Raw genomic sequence first — 24,890 nt, forward strand, 5'->3', positions numbered from 1 at the left:
TTCTATTTTATCAAAAAATATATATGAAGTTCTACTTAAGTTCACACACAGTTCTGTACAGGACGGATTGGATAAAATTCCTCTTTTTTACATTTTTATCATTGGGCTATTCCATTTAAAATCCACACTACCCCTGTGGAAGATTTAGGAAATATCTTCCACAGAGGGAGAATGAATTTCAAATGGAATTATCATATTAGGCAGTTCTATTCGAATTTCATACACCCTCTGAGAAAGATTCAAACTGAATCTTCCACAGAGGGAGGGTGAGATTCAAAGACTTAGTTAATGTGCTCATTCCATTTGAAATTTGTACTCCCTTTGTGGAAGGTAATTCCAAAATCTTCCACAGGGGTAGTGTGGATTTTAAATGGAATAGTCCATTCCAGATCAAATTTGTCATTATGACTTGCTATACATTTATAATTATACCACAGAGACAGTTCCATTTAAAAGAAGCCATCTTCTGATACGAAGTTGCAAACAGCAATAGATTATTACAAACAAACAGCAAACCTATTTCAGTATTCAAGTTCATTTGTCATTTTCAGAGATTTATTTTGATGAAAGTTCCATTACAATTGAACTTACAGTTCCAGAGGTATGGTCAATTTAGTGTTATCAGAACAATAAAATACAAAGAAGTTGAATACTATATATATCAAATTATTATCAATACTACGTAGTTGAATGCTTCATATTGAATACTAAGCAGTTGAATGCTTTATATTGAATGCTAAGCAATTGAATGATTTATTTTGAATACTAAGCAGTTGAATGATTTATATTGAATACTAAGCAGTTGAATGCATTGTATTGAATACTAAGCAGTTGAATGCTTCATACTGAATACTAAACAGTTGAATGCTTTATATTGAATGCTAAGCAATTGAATGATTTATATTGAATGCTAAGCAATTGAATGATTTATTTTGAATACTAAGCAGTTGAATGATTTATATTGAATACTAAGCAGTTGAATGCATTGTATTGAATACTAAGCAGTTGAATGCTTCATACTGAATACTAAACAGTTGAATGCTTTATATTGAATGCTAAGCAATTGAATGATTTATATTGAATGCTAAGCAGTTGAATGATTTATATTGAACACTAAGCAGTTGAATGCATTGTATTGAATACTAAGCAGTTGAATGCTTCATATTGAATACTAAACAGTTGAATGCTTTATATTGAATGCTAAGCAGTTGAATGATTTATATTGAATACTAAGCAGTTGAATGATTTATATTGAATACTAAGCAGTTGAATGATTTATATTGAATACTAAGCAGTTGAATGCTTTATCTCGAAATCCATATTAGCAATAGCAACAAGCCACTTTGTTTAGCTTGATCACATCACATAATTATGAAGTCAACTATTTTTGATGAACACAGATGGCAATAGCATATTAGGAAGGAGAAAGTGTCTTACTGGGTAGGCCAACTTGACTACCAGGCATAAATCAACCATGCTGCCTCAAACCCTAGCCTCACCCTATCTCTAACCCTAACCCTTTATTTTCCCGTTTAACACCCAATTAATTCACTTTGATAAAGAATCCCTAAAAATTGTGTAAAATTACGAATTTCCATGCTTTGTGCACACCCCCGTAAAATAATTTGCAGTGCCGGCTAGCAGGAAAACATACCGGGCAAAAATGATGCATACCAGGGATTTTGTTTACCATTGCGCTCCTTCTGACCCTAATAATATCCACCCTTGACAGGACCTCCTACAAAAACTACTGTACTTTTAACTTGATACACACACTTCACGCAGTCTTCAAAGCAAGTTTTGAACACCAAATATTTATAAGTTCTGGACGGAAGCAAAATATAATGTACATTTGAAATATAAAACTACTGAGGACTTAGTTAATAAACAAAAAAATAAAAATACAATATTGTTCCACATTTTTATCACTTTGGTGCACTGATTGGGCAATTTCCATACTCAAGATGACTACAATATTACAAGCAATTCATCCGTTGAAAGTTTGTTATCTAAAATTTTCAGTTTTCAATATTTAACTAAAACATGATAAAAAGATTACAATATTTTTGCAGAAAAGTTGACATAACAAAAGTTTGTACAATAAAATTCAAAAACTTTTAAAAAGTTACATTATTGAAATACCATGTAAAATTCATAACAACATGAATTTGCTATAACATTTAAGATGGCTTTTGTGGCAATTGTTCAATTTGTCGCATAATTTTGAGTTTAATATTTTATTTACATTTCAAAAATAGTTCTATTTATAATACCTTAAAACTTTAAATGCCTTAAAATTAGAAAAAACCTGTCATATTTATTTCAAATAGTTCGCCCAAGTAATGATGAATTACAATCTACTTTATGAACTGTCTTTTTAAAAATACTTTGAATATCCAAATTAAAAAAAAAAGTATATATTCTGATGGTGGACTTGGTGTTATATGAACACCAACAAAAATGGGAGTGCAGACTTACGATAAAAAGGACCACTTTTTATGTCCAAATGCATATAATGATGCCCTTTTACAGTGGATTTTGGCTTGTGTATTATCTGTGTATGAGGCCATTATCATTTATTGAATGTATTCCTCCTTTTACTGGGGAGCACCGACCATCCAGACGGGGATGGTCAGGCATCGCAATTTAAAAACACAGACAATGCAAACATTGCGAGTTGGCGGCAGAATTAAAAAAGCGGATTTCCATGTAAAAGTGGAGATGTCACACCAATGAAAGATGCAAGCACCCGGTATCCCAAAATATTGCTTGATATGATATAGGAAAATAAGTCCATAGGCATTTACAGCTCTGTGATATTATCAGCAGATCCTGCAGTAGGCACTACTTTCTTTACTCCAGACCGAGGTCTACCGGACGATGGCCTCTCTTTAAGCTTTGGTGATTTTGGTTCAGCAAGAGAACTGTAAGACGACGCCTTTGACAAAGACACTGCTGGATGCGCTGGACCCAAGGAAGCTTCTGATGGTATTCTTTCACCAAGATTGACTCCAGGAGTAGCTGGAATATGAAGCATGTCTTGTGAGCCGATTCCACCGACTGTTTTGGGACGAGGGCGCATTATACTTTCCGCAGATCCCATCCAATTGGTGGTAACTGGTTGCTGGTTCTTTTCCATGCCACTTGCTCCTTGGTGAAGGGCTGCTTTGAGGTCCTTGTCCATGCCAACGACTCCCATCTCACCAAATACCTGTATTACAAAGAACAAGTTGGTGTAAAAACTTTAAATCTGTCACTTTGATACAGGAATATAGTGTTTGGTGTTCCCATTTGTTATAATGAGCAACATCAAAAATCTGACAATGTTTCAAATTCTAAATGATGTAACTGAGGGGAGATGAATGCAATCATCACTCACCACAACCCTTATAAACACCTCAAAAGAAATAAGTCCCCCTCTGAACATGTCGTCATAACATCGTAAGGTTTCGTTTTGTACCAACTAAACTAACTTTGAAATAATTATATGACTGTTTACTAAGTGCTGTGTGAAAATGAGAGATTTCCATGACTTCAGGGCTGAATGAGCCTAAATTGAAGACAAAAAGTGCCCTTTCCAAAAGTCACAAAGTAGGCCTATGCTTGTTAACTGCAAAGCGTATTGGGACAAGGAATGGAACTGACCATCTTACAACTCACTGTGCTGAACTCTGCACCAAGGGGATTTGCATGGCTGAATGATCAAGAATCGATACACATTACAGTAAATGTTCACTTGGTGAGGATTTTAAACTGCACTCAAACACATGGGGTTTTCCATTAGTAACAAGCCATGAATCAACTTTTGTGACAAGCATAGGCTTACTTTGTGACTTTTGAAAAGGGCAGTTTTTGCCTTCAATTTAGGCTCATTCAGCCCTGAAGTCATGGAAATCTCTCATTTTCACACAGCACTTAGTAAACAGTCATATAATTATTTCAAAGTTAGTTTTGTTGGTACAAAATGAAACCTTACGATGTTATGACGACATGTTGAGAGGGGGACTTATTTCTTTTGAGGTGTTTATTATGATCAGCTCGTAATAGGCGAGAATTATTTGTTTTTTGTTATTCGCCAGTGAAGTGGTTACATAACTCGTTGGTAACTGGATCACACACCTTTTGGAATTGATAGTACATATCATAGACTTTGTGTTGCGATCATTTTGATCGTGGTGCAGAACTCAAAAGCGTGATCCAGTTGACATAGTGATAATCGGATTACATGTAACACTTCGCTGGCGAATTGCGCACATCAGTAAAGTCCCAAAAACTTATGATGGTATAAATTCACAAACGCGAGAATCAGTCAGGCAATATGCAAAGTGCAGTTGGCAAGGGTGCTATAAGGCCTAAAAAAAAAATTGTTTGATTGGCGTAACCCGACCTACCCTAAAATTAGGCCCGACCCTAACTTTTTTATTTCTTTTTTGCCAAAAAAATAAATAAAATTTAAAAAATAAATTTAAATAAATTTTTAAAAAAAAGAAGAAAAAATATTCCAAAGCCCTTATCAAATGAAATTTACAGCTTAAAAAGTAAAAAAAAAAAAAAAAAAAAAAAAAAAAGAATCCCGACCTACCTACCCTAAAAAACTTTTTATGTTATGCCAATCAAACAATTTTTTTTTTAGGCCTAATATAAATCCAAAATATTATGAGTCCCGCCTATTATGAGCTGATCAGAGTATAGTTTGTTCTCATCTCAAGAAAAACAAAAATATGAAGACCACCATCATGTTACATGGTGTCATCAACATTGCAACATCATACTTTTTTCTGACATATATTCTTCTTATTTCATTCAATTTTTTTATACATTTGCCCTTTCTTAAGTTATTGAGTTTTTGGACTAATGACTCTTCCGGACTTTCAACCTATAACCGGTTATTTCGGACTCTTATCTTTAGTGGCTTTTCACATGAAAGTACTCTTTGTGTAGTTCTCTTAGTCCATCTAAATGTAGTGTATAGATTGACACATGACTTGTCATTTCTGTCCCCTCCTCTGTTAAATCTCTCCCTATCCCCTACTATCGCTTGGCCTAAACCTCCTGACTATTACGAAGACCTTACCTCAACAATGCCTCCATCAGGGAGTCTTAAGAAGTGTCTGTGTAGTTCTCTTAGTCCATCTAAATGTAGTGTATGGATTGACACATGAGTTGTCACTTCTGTCTTGCCACCTCCTCTATTAATGCTCTCCCCATCATCATCCATGTACCCTTCTTCATCCTAAGAATACAAAGGAAAAGATTTATTGGATCGGGGTCACCAATATGTACAGCATTTTTGGGTGAAGAAACTTGCCATGCCCCTCAAGAATGATGCCAGACACAATATTCCAAGTTTATCTCTGCCGGAAATTATAGTGAAAAATGTTGTATCTTGCTTGATTCACAGACATTAATCTTGTTTTACATGTGACCTGCTACCACAAAATGAGTGTAAAGTTGCAAGTTTTTAGATTCAAGACATCCTTGCTGTGTTAATGTTCTTTGTTTGCCAGTAGTATGTTCTTTGTGAATGACCCATTCACAAAGAACATACATACTATTGGCTTGAATGGGTGCGTGTGAAACAAAGAGCACCAACACAGTAGCCAGGGCATCTCAAAATTACCAATTTGCAATTTGGTATAATTCTGGTTTACCCTGTGCACATTGTGTTTTCAATACAATTCTGGTTTACCCTGCGCACTCTATTTTTTAGGGTTAGGGTTAGGGTTAGGGTTATAATTGTGTGCAGGGTATACTAGAATTATTCTGTGACTTTATACGCTCATTATGTGGCAATAGGTCACATATTTGCAAACTTCCAACTTGATTGAAAAGTAAATCTAACTTTTATAATGTAAACTACATGTCAAAAGATCACCTCATACTTTATGACCACATTGCATTTGTTACTTTACCTGATCATCCTCTTGCCATATATAATCATACACAGCCACTTTCCTCCTCTCTCCTTCCTCTCCTCTCCATTGCTCAGAATTCTTACAGATATGTGATAATTCCTGGTTGCTGATCTCCAAATCATAAGGGATGAAGAAGTCATCCTCTGGAGCATGCAGACGATGGTAGATGTCAAGCATACGACCATTGTTGTGAAGTCTGATGGACAGAAATAATCAAGTTTGATGTGAGAAAGTTTGCAAATAAAAACAAATAAAGGAATGAACAAGTAGAAAAAAGTGACCCCATATTATCTTTGACCTGACACCTATAAATTAACTTCACACATGTCAATGTACCTAAGAATTATTGTGTCCAAGTCCCATTGAAATCCATGAAAGCATGTGGCAGAAATCAACTAAAGAAGACAGGGATAACATTTTTTTGCAAAAGCTTAACATTTTCTCCACAGGCACACAGCTTCTTCTTCTTCTTCTTGAGTACTGCCCAATCCTCCTTAGGGAAGCTGACGAGCAGGGATGGGTGTGCATGCAGAAGATTTAATTAGTCTTTGATTCCCAAGTCCTTAATGTGGAAATGGGTGTGGAGTGCTTGTTTAAATTGCTCTGGTTCTATTATAGATGATATATCCGGTGGCAGGTTGTTCCAGTCTTTGATAGTTCTTGGAACATACGAGTATTTTAAGTTTTCTGTCCGGGCTTGTAGGTATTTTGGTTTGAACGACGAGTACGTCTTTGAGTCGGTTGCAGATAGGTCTGAACTGGTAGTGCCAGGTGCCCCCCTATGGCTTTTTGAAGAATGGAAAGTCTGGCTATTTTTCTTCTTGTTGACAGCATTTCCCATTGTAAGTCTGACATCATTTCAGAGACACTGGCCTTCGAGTCGTAGTTGTTACAAACTAGTCTCGCCGCTCGGCGCTGAATCTTACCCACCTTTAGTATCTGCTCTTTAGTGTGGGGGTCCCATACCCCTGAACAGTACTCTAAGGTAGGCCTGACGAGGGCTTTGTATGCAGTGATTTTTGTGTCTTTGGTACATGATGCCAGGTTTCTGCGGATAAATCCAAGGGTCTTACTAGCTTGGTTTGTTATTTTTATTTATATGGGAATTCCACTTCAGATCTTGTGTAATCTCAACACCCAAGTAAGAGTGGGATACTGTTTCTTGAAGGACACAGTCCCCAAGAGTATAATTAACAGACTCAGTTGATTTGGAAGCTGGAATTCTCAGAACATAACACTTTTGCGTGTTAAAAGCCATTTGCCATTTATGTTCCCATTTAGAAAGTGTATCTAGATCTTCCTGAAGAAGTTTTGAGTCCTGTTTGGTTTTTATCTCTCTATATATCACGCAGTCGTCTGCGAACAGGCGCACGGTGGAATGTAAATTATCCGGCAAGTCATTTAAATATGTAAGCTATGCCGTAACCTGTGGCGATGCCCTTCATCAATCAAGCAACAAATGTATTTTGCACTTGTCAGACCTATCTTAGATTATAGTAGCATAGTGTGGGATCCTCATACCACAACAGATATACAGAAACTGGAAATGAGACAAAGAAGAGCAGCACGGTTTTGCACCAACAACTACAGGAACACCCCGGGCACTGTCACAGATATTCTCAACAAATTGAATTGGCCAACACTACAGCACAGAAGAAAAACGTCACGACTCATCACAATGCACAAGATTCAGCACCAAGAAATATCTGTTCCAATCCCAAACTACATACAAAGACAATCTGCCACTCGCACTCGTCAGTTTCATCCTGCTAAATTTCGTGTCATGGGTCTATCCTCCAACACCTACAAATTCAGCTTTTTCCCTCGCACAATACCGGAATGGAATGATCTGCCCTCTTTGTTACTTGATTGCACAAAGTTGAGCCTCTTCAAAGCAGGACTCTGTAATATTACTTTTTAATTTGTTGTTTAATTACCTTTTCTGAGCCGTGTCTTTTGACGACCGGTGTCAGCAATCATGTTCTTAGTCAGATATTGCCTTTATGGCAACTTTACTAAGTATTGTTGTAGATGTAAGCCCACAACACCAATAGTTACCACAATGACAACCACAGTGCATGCATGAATCCCACATGATGCAATCACCCTAAGTGCTATATGCTCAGGGAATCCCTTGCAATGCCATCGCAACCCCTGTGGCTACCAGCAGGTGATCGTGTACTTGGCATGCGGGGGATCTAAGGTTCGAATCCCTGGGTACCAAGTGACATCTTTGTTCATCTTCTCTCCTTTTTTGTTTCTTCTTTAACTTTCAATAGCAAAAAGCAGTGTCCGGTGTTAGGGTTAATAAAGAGTGATATATATAGTTGGTTTATATCCTAGATGGATTCACAGTTAGACCTATTATGAGATTATTCCATTCTTCAAAAATAATTTCTTACGTTCCTCAAGTTAATCTCTCTCTCTCATTCTTACCTTAGGAAATACATATAGAAGATGACACCAGAGAAGAACATGAGGAAGAAATAGATGGGTACAGTGAGTAGGATGCCCATTAATCCGGTGCCATGAGTACGCTCAAAATGGAAGTACAACTTGGCAGCGTCTGCTACTGGTTCATCTCCTACTTCGTAATCATAGCGCTGTAATAATAAGAGCAACAAAATCAATTATTACAAAATCAGTTACAATAGAGGTAGTCATTGTGACGTCAACACCGCCACCTTGTAGGTACAGAGTGCCTTGTTGCTAAGATCACTGCGTTGACGCTTGACTGAAGAGGTGTGTCACATGCTGCAACTTCCACGTAATCGGGGGCGTAATGTCTAACGCTCATGCGGAACGGCAGTATCCACAAGATGGCGGATCCCGCGGAAAAGGCTGAAGGCCTCTATATGATATGAGCTGGATTGCGCATGGTTAGGTTCTAGGGTTAGATTTACTTTTAGGACTAAGAATTAGGTTGTAGGGTTAGGTTTTAGGTTAGAGTATTGGGCTATTTCAGTTGAAATCCACACTTCTCTTATGGAAGACCTTAACATCCCACAAAGGGGGTGTAGATTTCAAATGGAGTCACCCAATTAGGTAGCTCTATTTCAAATGCACACCCCCTGTGTGGAAGATTAAGGTCATGTCTTCCATAGAGGGTGTATGGATATTTTGAATGGCAGCATAGAATTTTACACACTTATCAATAATAATTTATCTCCCTTGAATTCTGCTACTTTTAGTAAAATATGCATCAAATGATAATTGTTACATATGACAGCATCCCTGCAGTCATGAATATGGATTTTTAAGCAATTCCATTCGAGTTCTCATTGGTGCTTACATGCTGAGATTGAAAAAAAAATTTGACCGTTCAACCCAAACAACATTTTATTGGACTTACCCCAAGTGGTGCATCAACAATAGCAATCAGCACAGGATCCAAGAATGTGTGCAATCCATACACGATGACAAACTTGCAGAAGAGATCGGGAAAGCTTCCTAAGACCTTCTGACATGCCCAGCAAGATCCCACAAGCAATGCTAGGATTAATATATTCATCAGAGGGCCTAGGATTACCACGGCAACCTCCTCACGGGTGTGGAGGAGAGAGGACTGGTAGTTGAGATTGACACTGTATGGAAGAAATTCAAACCTGGAAAAGAAAAACCAGAAAGAAATGTTTAGTATATGTTATGCTGGTTTCATACTATCCTGCTGCTTGCAGTTGAACAGTGTGACGTTCATCGTGCGGTTGCATTTTGCTGCAAGAGGCAGTCACCAAGTGGCATGCCACTCAGCAGCAGTATGACTCTGAAAGCCAGTGCTGTCTAACTTTGCTCATTGGCCCAAAATCATCTCCTTTGCCATACCAAGAGTGATCAATATGTGACCCGGCAGCACAAACGAGCCGTAAATTCCCTATATTGTATTCTGTGTTACGGTGTAAAATGTGTACGAAGGTCGTATTCATCGATAACTTAAGCTGGCCCGACATCCGTCTCATTTTGATAGTCAAAAACTAATCAATAATCCTATTGTTGAAGTGGATAATAAGCTTCTACCTTAGATGGCGGCTATAGAACTTTTAATAGCTCTGGTCTTTGTTTGCTTTTGCTAAATCCTGTTCAAGTGGTGGGTTACCAGGCATTGTATTTTGTACAGGTATGCATAACCAACAATTAACAATGAGAGAACTTTCTTAAACCTCGTTGACTTGGGGATGATTTGAAATGACCGCCAATTATGACTGTTTGATATATATTGCCAGCAATGTGGAAAAAGAGACACATGTAAAAACGTAAAAAGCTATAATTTTGTTGAAGGAGCAAAGTTTAACACGGCTCATTCGCCGTGGACGGTCACATATATCAATTGCGTACTGATGTGAAATCATAGCAGCAAAGTGGTAACGGGCATGACAATGTGAAACCAGCATTACACAACTACATGTATGAAAACATGCTATGATTTTTTTAAAGCTCAGTTACATAAATGAGTACTCCTCTGCAGAGAATGATGATTATTATTGATAAAAGTAGCCTAAAACAACTTCATAAAACCATAGCATCATCCACATCCATAGTGCCCTAAAGGTTTGATTATATATGTGTACATCAAGGATGCACTTGTTTGCTGCTGCATGCGTCTCTTTTACATAATAGTTATTTTTATAGGAATAAATACCAGACTCATCTCAAGTGGAGGTCACTCCAAATCATCCACAAGTCACATGACTCAGGAATACAGGGAACTTTCCCAAACCATGTGACTTGGGAATAATTTGAAATGAGTCTCTTCTTTTTATTCCTAGCTATAAATATGTTAAGAGACAAGTCCTTTTGATATGGATGACACATATCATCTATCAGAGATATGGTAAGAATGGCTGAAGGGGATTAAGCTTAAAATTGCTGAGAGATCTAAAAGCTTTATTTTCATTGGGTTACTCAGAAGATTATATCATGTAATTAACCAATCATGGGCATTGTACAAAAGGCAGTTGTTGAGACTTACTTGCTGATTGGAATGTTGATGATATTCAGGAATATCCACTGGCCTACGTAATGCAGGTATACACGCATGAAGAAAATCAAGCACAGCAGAATAAGAAGAGTCCAGAATTCCCTTGACCTCCACTGAGATAAACCCAGCTCAGAGAACAACTGTCTGGACACATACTGGACCTTCTCTTGACCTTCACGATGGATGTGACCTTTGGTGGAAAATGGCTTCCTGTCATGGCAAAATGGAGAAGTGTCAGTGGAAAATTATAGCTCATGAACATAAATCACTATGTGCATAACTTGATATTAAATCTATACAGCAACAGGACTCATCCTGCAGACAACTAAGCAACTATCCATCAATGTCATTACATAAAGTAATGTTACGCCAATCAAACAATTTTTTTAGGCCTTAAGGTCATGTCTTCTATTATAGGGGTGTATGAATTTCAACTCAAATAGGCCAGTTATTTTGTAAAAAAAATAAATTCAGTTTTACACAGGACTCTAATAAAATATTCTTAAACACTTGAGAAAGTTCCAGCAATCTTATTGGTTCTTATCCATGTGATATGACACGATATCACACACTTTAGCGTGTGCGTGTTGACTCGATACTCGTACATGCTATTCGAATCAATCGGAGGTGCATAGCAACAACGGGACTGATCAATTCTAAGCCCTAGGTAATTCCTTAAAAAATGTAGGATTTAATTTGATTAAAATTTGGCATACTTATGATTAACATATTAATTTGAATTGAAGTATTTAAGAATGAGAATAAAGGTATTGTTTTTAGCCGCTGTTGTGCATCTATCGTCTCATATAACATGCGACATCATTATTTTTGGCGTAAAACAATTCGGCTTTGACTCGCTGTTTTACTTAAAATAATGATGTTGCCTGTGTTATATGAGACGACAGATGCACTCCAGCAGCTAAAAACAATACCTTTATTCTCTAATTACAAATTGAACTAGAAAACATTTGTACATACTGTACAGCAAATGAGTGTGTGTCTAGTTGTTCCAGATATGTGAGCTTCTTCCTACGTTTCTTCTGTGATAACAATGCTGTCTTGGGAAGCATGGTATACAGACGACGCATGTAGTCTGTAGCTGGAGGGTTCATGTGATGCTGAAATGAAAAATAGTCAGTCAACAAATAAATCAATCAATAAGCTAATTCATAACATAATTTGACAAACTTATTAAATGACTGATAGACGAAGGACACTCAAGTGTTTTACATTCCCACTGGGGAGTGATTTAATATTTTAAATGAAGGCATAATGTGAAAATAGAAATATGTGACCATCCATATCAAAAGGATGCACTTATCGGCAGCTGCAGTACTATATTTTACCTCTTTTGTTAGTTAGTGACAGCCAAGTAAATTTTAATTCAATCAAAAATATTGTTAAAGATGACAATAAGCTTGTAGAGTCTCTATAGAATTGTTATACATCCATGGTCTTGATTTTCATCAGCTGAGGCCTTTGTTGAGGGTTGTTTACAAAGGCATGGTACTTGCCTAGGTATGTATCAGCCAACCAGTAACAATAAGAGAACATATTTAAACCATGCGACTTGGAGATGATGTGGAGAGACTGCCACTTCACTTGAGACCAGTCTGGTATTTACAACAATAAAACACTTGTTTATGTTTTTGCCACTTTCTGATAACAATTCAACTCCTCCAAATCCTACCTTATAATACAGTCCTGGTTCTCCTTTGACTGCCATAAACCCATCATCCAACCTCCTGACATCATCATCATCTGAGTTGTCTGAATCCCAGTCAAGGCGACTACCCTTGGCAGTCTCCAGCAGCTTGCGGGAGTTGTAGACAGTCGTTGGTGCCTGGGTAGCGCCACCACCACGCTGCTGATTCGCATTACCACGGTAACGGAGCTTGCCCTTCATGGAATCAGTGTCTGTATCCTGTGAATCAAAATTCAAAAGAGTATTTCATCAAAATTAACTATCACCTGAGCTTTAAAAAATGTGCACTGTACACATGTGGAGCGCTTGGTATAATTGAAGTGCACTCCTTGAAGTAGAATTTAAAAATAAAACATGTTCATGAAAAAACATTTTAGGTGACATGAAAGCAAGTTAAAGCATCAATGTTCATTTCAATACACATGTTTGTTTTTCAGTTTGTTTGTTGCTGATTTTTTTTCATTGTACCCCATTTACCAGTATTTGGGCATATATATTAGATATATACGCAAAACAATACAAGCAAAAGCAAGCTGTCCCAGATTTTAAGAAATTGGGGAAATTTTTTTCCTGTTGAAATGAAAGCAAGTAAGCACTTTAATTCAAAGTTTGCCAGGTAACTGCATGGCAAAATAAGGTACATTATATTGCCCTCCATGAGTGACACACAAACATGACAGAGTCCTGACTCTTTGTACATGGATCGAATCCATGGGTTCCTAAACAGTCACCCATGGAAAACAGGGTACTGAAAAACACTACACAATGTCCACATCAGCCATGGTTGGTTTTGTTTACATTGCATTAATTCCCTCAGAACAGGCAATACAGATTCCAGACAGATAAAACATACCTAATATCAGTTTTAGTTGCCCTTAAGGGGGTACTACACCCCTGACCAATTTTGTGCCTATTTTTGCATTTTTCTCAAAAATTATAGCACATTGGTGACAAGTAAGATATGCATATTATAAGGGCAAGGACTACAACTACTGTACTGAAAATTCAGCAACTCAAAGCAAGTAGTTATTGATTTATTGATCAAATGTTGGTTTTCCCTCATTTTTGACTGTAACTCCACAACTGTTGCCTGTGGTGAAATAAAATTTCCAGTGCAGTAGTTGTAGTCCTTGCCCCTATAATATACATATCTTACTTGTACCCTATGCGCTATAATTTTTGAGAAAATGCAAAAATAGGTAAAAAATTGGTCAGGGGTGTAGTACCCCCTTAATAACTCCAAATTGACAAGACATTAAATTCTATTTGCTCATTTTCATACCAAAATGAAGGAAAACATGGTTTTGTTATTACAAAATAACCGGAAAATTGAGGAAAATCATACAGGTCATTTCTGGTCAATTCCAGCAGGCCACTTGAGATAATCAATATTGGTACTTGAATGGCATGGTTGGTTGGTTGGTCAGTGACTTCTGCTCATTGTAAGACTGACAGTAGCTGACAGTGTTGTAAACTTGATTGCATAACATTAAGATTGCCAACTTATATCCTTTGTATTTGAGTTGTCAAATTTATGGATTAGTTACTGTCAAATGAAGTAAACAGTATTTAATGTCAACAAAACATGCTGCTGCAGAACTCTATGCCTGTGTGTGTGTGTGTCACCGGGCTGATGACACACATTCGATGGGTGTAGACTCTTTGGGTCTATGATGTCAATAAGTCCCAATGAATACACTTGTGTGATTTCGCATAGCACCCATCAGGCACAAAATATGTAATGCATACTTGGCAAGGTGCTGTGCATATCATCTGTTCCAGCTTCAATGACACCTCTGTCACTTTCAAAGAGGTGTTGGAATGATTTGATGAGACCGGTGCCCTGTTCAATTCTTAGCAAATCAGTGCTGTATTGATTGTGTGTTTATTTGCTCCATTGCATTCACACTCATGCACAAACCTCCTCTGACAGTGAATGGAGTTTGTCCAGCGTGACGTCACTAGGTGTCATGGAGCGTATAATAACTGCAGTTATGTCATCAGATGTATTAATCTAGAGACCAAAGTTTTCAGTTTTACCGGTAAAGAAAACGGAATTCAGTGTTTTGGTGGAAAACCAGTTTATGTCAAAACTTCTTGGAGAAGTCTTTGTCAGACTAATTTATGTCATTTTAAGCTTTGCTTTGCTTTAAACAATCCAAATTCATGCTAACAATAATGGTATGTCTATGTTGAGGGTGCAAATTTTGCAATTTGAAAACTGTTGGAAACTGGTATTGCAATTCACAAAATGGAATTTGCCTTGTAGAAAACGGAAAACTTTGGTCTCTATTTTTTAATGAATCCATGATGCTATTCAAGCCCACCCTTTATTACTAGTTGATCAAAACATAGTATCACTCACCTCCTTATTCTTTGGTATACTACTATGATCACTGATACTCTTCTGACTTCCCATAGAATCACTACTCTGACGTTTACCCACACTGCCAGAATCTGATGAGGTGGATGCTTTATTATCACCCTGAGAACTACCAGTACTTAGACTGGTTTGAGAGGAATTCACATTTGCCTGGATACCACCTACAAGGGAAACGATGGAAAAAGAAGTATAAAGGACAAATTTATAGATGAGGTAACCTCAATATTTATCAACAAAGGCAAGGGACTGGTATATCGATATGATTGAGCGAATTGCATACAACCACTGTTTCAATAGCCTTATTGTGATGTGGCGGGAATTTTAAAAGCACAGGCCATGAACAAAATATGATGTGCGCGCATACTGTCAGGCAAGGAACAATGGATATTGTGATGATGCGTGCACATACTGCCAGGCATTGACGTCACAAGTCAACTCATCTATACAATCTTGCACACAGTTTGTTAAGCAGTATTTTAAAACTGTTTCATAGTGGAACTCATCATCATGATATTTGTTGGTCTGCTTGGTTTGTACATTTACTCACTAGGTAAATAGTGATCTCACATCATATATTTATTTATTAAGGGATCTAAAATGAGCGTTTATTATGTTTCGACAGTATTTTTTGTGGGACATGAGAGCACCTCAGACCTATCGAATTGCATTCTGAATCTGAAGCATGTCTTTCTGATATCAAATAATTTTCATTTTTGAAAATCACAATATAATACAAATTTTATGACAAATTATAAAAATTTGATATTTTTCAAATTTTGATATATAACAGTCCTTGAAGTAAATTATATAAATCTAATGATATATTCTTAAAGTGTATGTAGCAGGAGGAAAAAGCCGACGGTCAATTGAAAATTTTGACCTTTCATATTGAAGATATGGATTTTTTCCCAAAAAGACCTAATTGTTTTTGGTGTTTTGGGAAAAAAAATCCATATCTTCAATAAAAGGTCAAAATTGTCAATTGATCGTCGGCTTTCCATCCCACCTACATACACTTTAAGTATAAATCATCAGATTTATAAAGTTTACTTCAAGTACTGTTAAATATCAAAATATCAATTTTAATGATTTGCCATAAAATGTGTATTAAATTGCGAATTTCAAAAAATCAAAATTATATGATATCAGAATGACATTCTTCGTATTCAGAATGCGATTCGATATGTCTGATGTGCTCTAATGTCCCAAAATAAATACTGTCCAAACATTCATACCCCTTCCCTTAACCTGTAAATCCATTTAAGGCAGGTCAGTGGGGGGCATAACCTATCTGTGTTTGCACTAAAATATTGAAACAAATAAAGCTGATACACAAGAAAAACAGTATGATCATATTAAGGAGTTCCCAAGGCTTGATATAAGGGGTGTCATTTTCGTTCATTTTTTCGGGAAGAAAATGCCCCAAACTTTTGTTTTATATATTATTGGCCTTAACTCAAGAACCGCAAGACCCATGGAAATATAAATGACTTGACTCTAACCTGTGGATCCATTCAGGTCAGGCTGTGACCCCATGATAGGTGCGTCCCCATCAATAGCTTCCTCCGCCCCTTTAGTACGGTCTGGGTAATTGACAACCTATGTGTGTTTGTTTGTTTACTAACCTGTAGATCCATTCAGGTCAGGCTGTGACCCCATGATAGGTGCGTCCCCATCGATAGCTTCCTCCGCCCCTTTAGTACGGTCTGGGTAATTGACAACCTATGTGTGTTTGTTTGTTTACTAACCTGTAGATCCATTCAGGTCAGGCTGTGACCCCATGATAGGTGCGTCCCCATCGATAGCTTCCTCCGCCCCTTTAAATACGGTCTGGGTAATTGACAACCTATGTGTGTTTGTTTGTTTACTAACCTGTAGATCCATTCAGGTCAGGCTGTGACCCCATGATAGGTGCGTCCCCATCGATAGCTTCCTCCGCTTCTGTTGTACGACCTGGGTAATTGACAACCTATGTGTGTTTGTTTGTTTACTAACCTGTAGATCCATTCAGGTCAGGCTGTGACCCCATGATAGGTGCGTCCCCATCGATAGCTTCCTCCACCCCTTTAGTACGGTCTGGGTAATTGACAACCTATGTGTGTTTGTTTGTTTACTAACCTGTGGATCCATTCAGGTCAGGCTGTGACCCCATGATAGGTGCGTCCCCATTGATAGCTTCCTCCGCCCCTTTAGTACGGTCTGGGTAATTGACAACCTATGTGTATTTGTTTGTTTACTAACCTGTGGATCCATTCAGGTCAGGCTGTGACCCCATGATAGGTGCGTCCCCATTGATAGCTTCCTCCGCCCCTTTAGTACGGTCTGGGTAATTGACAACCTATGTGTGTTTGTTTGTTTACTAACCTGTAGATCCATTCAGGTCAGGCTGTGACCCCATGATAGGTGCGTCCCCATCGATAGCTTCCTCCACCCCTTTAGTACGGTCTGGGTAATTGACAACCTATGTGTATTTGTTTGTTTACTAACCTGTGGATCCATTCAGGTCGGGCTGTGACCCAATGATAGGTGCATCCCCATCAATAGCTTCCTCCGCCCCTTTAGTACGGTCTGGGTAATTGACAAGCTGTGACGTAAACTGTAATTCCACCTCATATTCTTTCTGTCCAACAAGATACCTGGAGATGAATTTAAAATACACGCAAGTAAGAAACACTGAGAAATTAACAAGGCAGTTTATGAACCACAAGATCCCACTGCCTGTTACGGTAGCTACACAATGTAAAAGAAAAAACAAACTTAACAATAAGATCACAGGGAGGGCTGTGACGGATATAGGATGTGGTTTAAGACTGGTCCTCTTGTCATAGCAGTATTTGCAATAAGTAAGAAGTCAGATTAGCAATTTAACCCTATCACATTTAATACAGCATTTTCAGTTCAGTTCAGTTCATTTATTATCATGTAATTCAAGGCGACAGGCCCACAATACAATATATTTAGTACATAATACAAACAAAACATCAATAACATAATTTAATTAGATCGAATCTCTAATTTTCATTGCATAAAAAACATATTTAGATAAACATTGTAAATCATGAGCATTTTTCGGTGCTCATTAGTGAAATAAATTTGGCTTCATTTGGTGCATTTATAGACCATGATGGTAACATTTCTGATCTTATATCTACAAAAAATGGACATGACATAATAAAATGATACTCATTTTCAATGCTTTTAGCAGCATTTTAATCTTACATGTTTCCAACGAAAGGCCTACAGCTCCAACTTGATTCGCTGCAGCTGGATTAACCCAGGACAATGTTTATAGCAACTTAATCATATTTGACCCCATTTAACCTTTGACCCAAGACACACCTCTAAACTCAACCACCGCCTATAGAGATACATCTATGCTGCGAAGGTGGACACCCAATCTTGCTTAGATACAAAGATATTGCATTATTTTAGAGCATAGGGACGTGCGGATGGACACACGCATATGCCTAGCATTTCTATAGCTTCCTTCACCAATTCTTGGAATTCTTGGCTGATGTAGGGTGAAAAGGGGTATAGACTGTTTTTTATCTTGGCAAGTCAGTGACGTCAGCGTGCATATCACTGATTACAACTTTTACACAAAACAGCACAACGGTCTTGCAAAGATAGTATAGCAGCTTCAGTGACCTCAAAATTGACCTACCTCACAATTTGGTAACTTAAAAATAAAAGCTTCATAACCTATGTTGTATCAGATTGGGGCAAAATTTGAGCCACCCTGCTAATTGACCTACCTTGGCAATTTGATAACTTCAAAGTAGACATTACATAACCAGTGATCAATGTCAGATGCCAGCAGTTTCTCAACCTGGACATGTCTGTCAATACGAGGATCCATCTCTCCACGTAACATTGGAGTCTTGTATCTACAGAAAAAAAAAGAAGTTTGGTAATAAAGAGTTTGTTCCCTGTACTAATTTGACAGCAATTTTAGTGCATTTTATTTGTTATTTGAAAATATGCTGCTTCAAAATATCCTACCTAATAGTTTTGCTTACAGTTTATATTTGATTAAAAAGCAAAGAGGAAACAACACATCCAAATTTATTCATCAAGTGTTTTACAACAAGCTCAACATTTTATGGTGAAACATAATCCATGATAATTAAAGTTTCCAACTCCCCAAGTTCCAGACCAGTGTAAAATAACATTGTCATGTAAGGACACGGTCACCTATCCAAATCCTAGTATAAACAATTAGTAATTGCTGGCAATAGTTATTGTAGCCTTGATCAAGGCTTCCTCCTTACTTTTTCTCTATTCATGCTCTTCATTAGCCTTGATCAAGGCTTCCTCCTTACTTTATCTCTATTCATGCTCTTGTATAATCAGTGGTAGAAGTCACAGAAGTAGGCCCATCATATACTGGACTCTCTAGAATTTTTAGTCAGGTCAGATTTTTTTGTGTAGGCTGGCAACATGAGCTAGGGAGGAAGTGTGCCTTGTGGGGTGGGCGTGGTGGGCATTTTGCTCAAACACTACCCCTGCAGTGCACAGTATGCCTGGAGTAAAGTAAGATAAGAAAGTCCATTATCTGGCCTCAACAATTCAAATGTCAAATGAATTTTTACAAAGTTATGATGCTAAATAATTATTTCTAAAGAATAACTTTTGAAACAGAAATTTTTGTGCCAAAGCTTCCATGAATTTTACATTCACTAACTATGGACGCCAAAGGACTTGAAACAAGTCTATAGTTATTGTACAAAAAACTGATATGCCTGCAGAGTTGGCCTGGCCAGCCATGCTTCATCTTTAAGACAGCATTCAAGATCCAACTGGTATTTAATTTTTTTGGTGGCCATGGGTGTGAAAAACATATTTAGGTGTGAAAATAATCTAAAATGTTGTTTTCTAAGGTAAATTTACCTGTATTTTATGATTTGGCACTTTTAAGTGTCCAAGTTGTACAATTTTTGACATTTTAAGGTTAATCTTGCAATCCGTGCTTGGCGCATTGCATGACTTATGTTTTTTTTTATGTGCACTTTTGCATATTTACGTGGGCGTAAGCTGGGACCTTATTGACGCGCAGTAAAAATAACCACATAATGCCTATTACGAGCTGATCATGGTATAGAAGCTATAACTGCTCAATGTGTACTTACTTTCCTTGAATGATGTTAAACTGTTCATCACATATTGGGAACACTCCCCATGATACCACTTTATCTATTGGTAGGAGAGAACCTCGCAGCAGAAATAATTCAAACATGACCATCATACCAGGCCGGACATCAGGTTTGGATGGGCACACTGTGAACAGACTCTGATCCACCTGAGAAATATAGATTTGTATTAAATTACTGATAAAAGTATTGGTAATATATAAATTATGATCAATATAAATCACTAGCGCATGTCTGTCGCTACAATAATCTTTTGAATGATGGAATTTAGATTCGGTTTCACTGATAGCTTTCTTAAACATAATTTGTTGTAGACTGTCCCACAGTCTTGGTTCCATTTCTGTGTGGGGAAATTATAAAGTTGCGGGAAGGCAACGGTACAATGTATAAAGAGTCAAGGGGTCTGTGTTTTGAGTGGATTAATAATGGTATAGTCTTCATCAGGGGTTCTATACTGGTGGGCCCACTGGCCATATCCGGCCCGCTGACTATGGTGTTCTGAAATGTACAGTAAACTTAGCAATTTGACCCTCAAACACAAGCCTTTGAAATAATTTTGGGCATCGTGGCCTGCAAGCAAATATAGTTAAGAATCCCAGGTCTACATATTATCCACAGACCCAAGGCGGAGGTCTAAATTTGTTACTGCCCTATTTTCTGCTACAAAGCTGCTAATTGAATATTATGTAATTTATTTTATTCTGGTCCATACCTTAACTTCTACATTATGAAATTTGCCATCATGCACCAGTGGCAGTGTAGCTCCTCCCCATTCCTGTCCTCTGAGATGTGACCAGCGAAGGATGTGTCCTCCTAATCTGTCATACAGTGATACCATCAACACATAACGGCCGGCTAAAAAGTAAAAATGAGGATTGGGAGAATTGGTCAGTCAATTTGAGAAAGTCATTGAAGCGTCACTGAGGTATGTTTTAATAACATCAATTTAACTCATTTTTCCTTGTTTATAATAAAGTTTGCAAATGGTTAAGTAAAAATACAGTTTTGAGCATTAATTGTAATCTACTTATATGGTGTTTTGATTCTATGATAAATAAAATCAGGGTCGGTGGAAGCATTAAAATTTAAAGGGGGGGGGGGCAGGGGACAAGTAATGGGGGCAGGGGGCAAAGTGCGCAAAATGTGAGTGTCAGACTATTTTAGCCCCAAATGAAGGTGTGTTTTACTATTTGATGGGCCAGTGTGTGCAAAATTTTGCAATTTTACCCTATTTGGGCCTACAACAGTGCTTTCCATGCTAAAAAGGACAATTATTGCTTAATTTTCTCTTCTATTAGGATTTTTAGGAGGGATGTCCCCCAAGGAAAAATTTTGGGGGATGTGTCCCTTCTGCCCCCTCCTGCTTCCGCTGCCTATGATAGTTAGGATATACCACCACCATTTCCCACCAATCACAGTGTGTGAGTGACAAAAACGGGTTAAACTTTCATTTCCAGTCTTTGAAATTAAATTTCACCATATCTGTCAAAAATTACTGGGTGAATAATCTATAACAAGAGACTTTTCCTTTACCTGGCAGCTTATCTTTGACTCCTCTAAGGCATTTGATCTTGATTTGGACAGGTTGAGGTGCCCTGTTCCAATCCACTTTCCATCTCCTGCCCTTTGAGCCACCATATTGTCCATCTGCCATCATAAGATCACCATACATAGTCTGCAAAGGTCAATCAAAGGTCAAAATTACGAATCATTTGGTAAGTGAACAGACCAAAAACCCAGTGTTCTACAGGCAGACAAATTTGCCAAGTAGGGTTTGGTCTGAATTTTACTTTTCCTCTTTAAGAAGCTCAATGACCTATAAAATCACCAAAAGCTTGAAAAATCTGACACAAATTTGAACATTTTTTGCAGGTATATTTTGAAAAGTTCCTGAATTTTTTTCAAAAAATTCCTGTCAACATCAATCCACTTAGGCAAAAACAGCTGCTTTTAATTTCATACAGTTTAAAAAACAACAAAATTCTCGAAATGCAAAATCTGAATCAGTCGCACTTGTAGGACAGGGTTTTTTTAATCGCTAATGTTGGTTTTTTTCCTTGCATTTGGTAATAAACTTGTTCCCTTGTAATTATACTGGTAATTTCCATTCAAGTTTTCAAAATACTGATATCCCAAATGCCTAAAATAGTCTAACCACAAGCAAACCAAATCCTGATAATGGCTATTCCAATTGAAATCCATACCCCCTGTGGAAGACATGATCTTAATCTCCCACACAGGGGGTGTAGATTTCAAATGGAGTCCTCATTCTGGTAACCCCAAATTCACACTCCCTGTGTGAAAGATTAAGATCACATCCTCCACATGGGGTGTATGGATTTCAACTACAACAGTACAAGCTATACTGAAATCCGAGACGGTATTTCAATGACAAAGTCATAGTGTGTGAAATATAAATGTGTTTCAATAACAAAATTAGGCCATTTGGCCAAAATATGGACTTTTCCTCATATTTTTTATCTTACCTTAACTTCTCCTTTCCTGATTTCCAGTGATCTGAGCAGCTGATTCTCTGATTTCTTGAAAGTCTTGTGCAGTTGATCTTGTAATAATCGTTCTCTCTGAATATTTAGCTCCTGCAAAATAGTTGTTTAAAATTGTTAATGTTTACCATTAATGGTTTCTATACCAGCTAATTACTGCTTCTAAAATGCATTTTATGTCCAATTAAACACAGAAGCCGGAAAGCATGATATGTATATCACATTATTCAGTTTTCTTTAAAAACTAGTATAAAAGATTTATAACATAAATTGCAAACTAAATTTGTTGTTGGCCATGAAAAACCCTCCTATGTGTCACTGGTCCCTGAACATGTTTAAACCAAAATCTCCTGTGTAATCTCTTGGCAGTTCTGTTTTAAACATGTTCAAGGGCCACAAGTACATAGGAGGTTTTTCCTGCCCAACAATGCTATGCTCTACCTTTTGTAGTCTTAGATTTAAAGGTATGTGACCCAACTGACAGCCTCATCCCCCATTTCTTCCATCAAAATGCAAATTTTGGTATCATCATAACCCCAGTGAAATTTTAATGCTCTGCGTGCTAGCCATAGGCTTCAACATAAAAAGTCCAAATTTTGAGATATTTTTCAAAATATCAAGAGCTATCTAAAGAACCACTGAACCAATACTAGGCTTGTTTGTAATCATTTCAATGCATTTTGCATGCTGATTCCAAATATGGTAATGAACATTTACATTTCGGAAATTTTTGAATTTTTATAATTTTTTTGAAACATGTCGTCTGCAGTCGACACCCGCGCGAAGAGGGTTAAGGCCTGAAACAAATTCGGTTTAGGTAAAAACATGGTAGTTTGTTGGTTACCACCCCAGAAGTTGCGTAGGCCTACTGTTCTATGGGCCACTGTGATACACATATTTGCTTCTAGAATCCAAACTGATGGAGCAATTTAACTCAAAACTTGGAATAAGACTGTTTGGGTAATGGGCTATTCAGTTGAAATCCACACTACCCCTGTGGAAGATTTTGGAAATATCTTCCACAGGGGAGTATATTTTACAAATGTAATTGGTCAGAGTTAATCATTTTGAGACCCATACTCCCCCTGTATTATGGCTTTACCTATATCTTCCACAACTGGAGTGAGTATTTCAAATGGAAGCTACCCAACTGTCTATTCTATTCAAAACTCATACTCCCTCTGTGGAAGACTTTAACCAAATCTTCCACAGGGGTAGTGTGGATTTTAAATGGAATAGCCCAATGGATGGGCCTCAATGTGAGGTAGAAAACACAATGTGTTACACTCTGACCAACCACCTTTATTGATTATCTCTCTCGATCTTACTTTTCTTAATTAACGCTATCTTAATAATTTATGTGTAATACTTTGTATGCAATTTTTTGATGTACAAATTGTGAAAAATTACTGCAATATGGCCAGTGGGTCATGATGTTATTTAAAACAAAATTGAATTGAATTGAAGTGAATTAAAACAATTAAAACCAAATAATAACACTAAACTTTCCAGGAACCACTCCAATAACCCACCTCCATTCTGGCTAGTTCTTTACGCTTATCCTTCATAGTTTTGGTGACATGTCGTTTGGCTCTTTCCTCCCTCAGGAGAATATCTTCTTGTCGTTTCCGTGCAAGGATCGCTTCTTGCTGTTGGTAGGCGATGTGCTCATCACGAAGGCGTCGCTCTTCTTCCTACACGATGTAATCAGCAAACAATTAGTTTAATCGGCAATAATCACAGAAAACACAGATAAATACTATCCATATATGAACCGTAAATCATTTTTTGACCATTACAGGACTGAAAAAAATTTACTTTACTTTCAGTGAGGGTGAATAATTGAATAATAATAACCAACACTATTTGGTGAATATGATAATGCTGTGAAACATAGTCTACAGCATAGTTTACGATTAGGTAAAAGTTACAAAAAGAGACTAATGTTGATTGTTCAATGGTTCACATACATGTATATTGCAATGCCCTGCGTGTGTGTGTATATCACCTATCCCAAATTATAGAGTGTTAAGGCCATGTCATGCTAACAGTCACAGTGTGCAATTCAACTAAAACTGAATATGATATACTGTGGTTTCATTTGGAAACTGTACTATTCTGAAACTGAATAATGACTAAATAAACAAGCTGAATTATGAAGGACCAAATAGTTATATGTCAAATTGGTTGTTAATATAAAAAAAAACATCACTCAATAACTGAGTCAAACACTGACTCCACAAACCCTTTCCTGTTAA

General features: G+C 37.3%; 1 protein-coding gene across 1 annotated transcript in view; it reads right to left on the reverse strand.

Annotated features, from left to right (window-relative positions):
• Positions 1–2,759: 2,759 nt before the first annotated feature.
• The window catches only part of LOC140143377 (uncharacterized), a 29,148-nt gene continuing 7,017 nt past the window's right edge, over positions 2,760–24,890 (reverse strand). The window contains exons 8-25 of the mRNA XM_072165232.1: positions 24,165–24,326; positions 22,615–22,725; positions 21,662–21,803; positions 20,841–20,983; positions 20,108–20,277; positions 18,734–18,865; positions 17,466–17,614; positions 16,894–16,931; positions 16,604–16,700; positions 14,961–15,139; positions 12,581–12,814; positions 11,869–12,008; positions 10,882–11,100; positions 9,268–9,520; positions 8,352–8,518; positions 5,913–6,111; positions 5,075–5,233; positions 2,760–3,211 (exon numbers count right to left, since the gene is read on the reverse strand). Of these exons, the coding sequence (XP_072021333.1) occupies positions 2,804–3,211; positions 5,075–5,233; positions 5,913–6,111; positions 8,352–8,518; positions 9,268–9,520; positions 10,882–11,100; positions 11,869–12,008; positions 12,581–12,814; positions 14,961–15,139; positions 16,604–16,700; positions 16,894–16,931; positions 17,466–17,614; positions 18,734–18,865; positions 20,108–20,277; positions 20,841–20,983; positions 21,662–21,803; positions 22,615–22,725; positions 24,165–24,326 (3,102 nt within the window). The 3' untranslated portion in view covers positions 2,760–2,803. The remainder of the gene's footprint in view (positions 3,212–5,074; positions 5,234–5,912; positions 6,112–8,351; positions 8,519–9,267; positions 9,521–10,881; positions 11,101–11,868; positions 12,009–12,580; positions 12,815–14,960; positions 15,140–16,603; positions 16,701–16,893; positions 16,932–17,465; positions 17,615–18,733; positions 18,866–20,107; positions 20,278–20,840; positions 20,984–21,661; positions 21,804–22,614; positions 22,726–24,164; positions 24,327–24,890) is intronic.

The sequence above is a fragment of the Amphiura filiformis genome, unplaced genomic scaffold (genome assembly GCF_039555335.1).
Source record: "Amphiura filiformis unplaced genomic scaffold, Afil_fr2py scaffold_21, whole genome shotgun sequence".
Classification (NCBI taxonomy): domain Eukaryota; kingdom Metazoa; phylum Echinodermata; class Ophiuroidea; order Amphilepidida; family Amphiuridae; genus Amphiura; species Amphiura filiformis.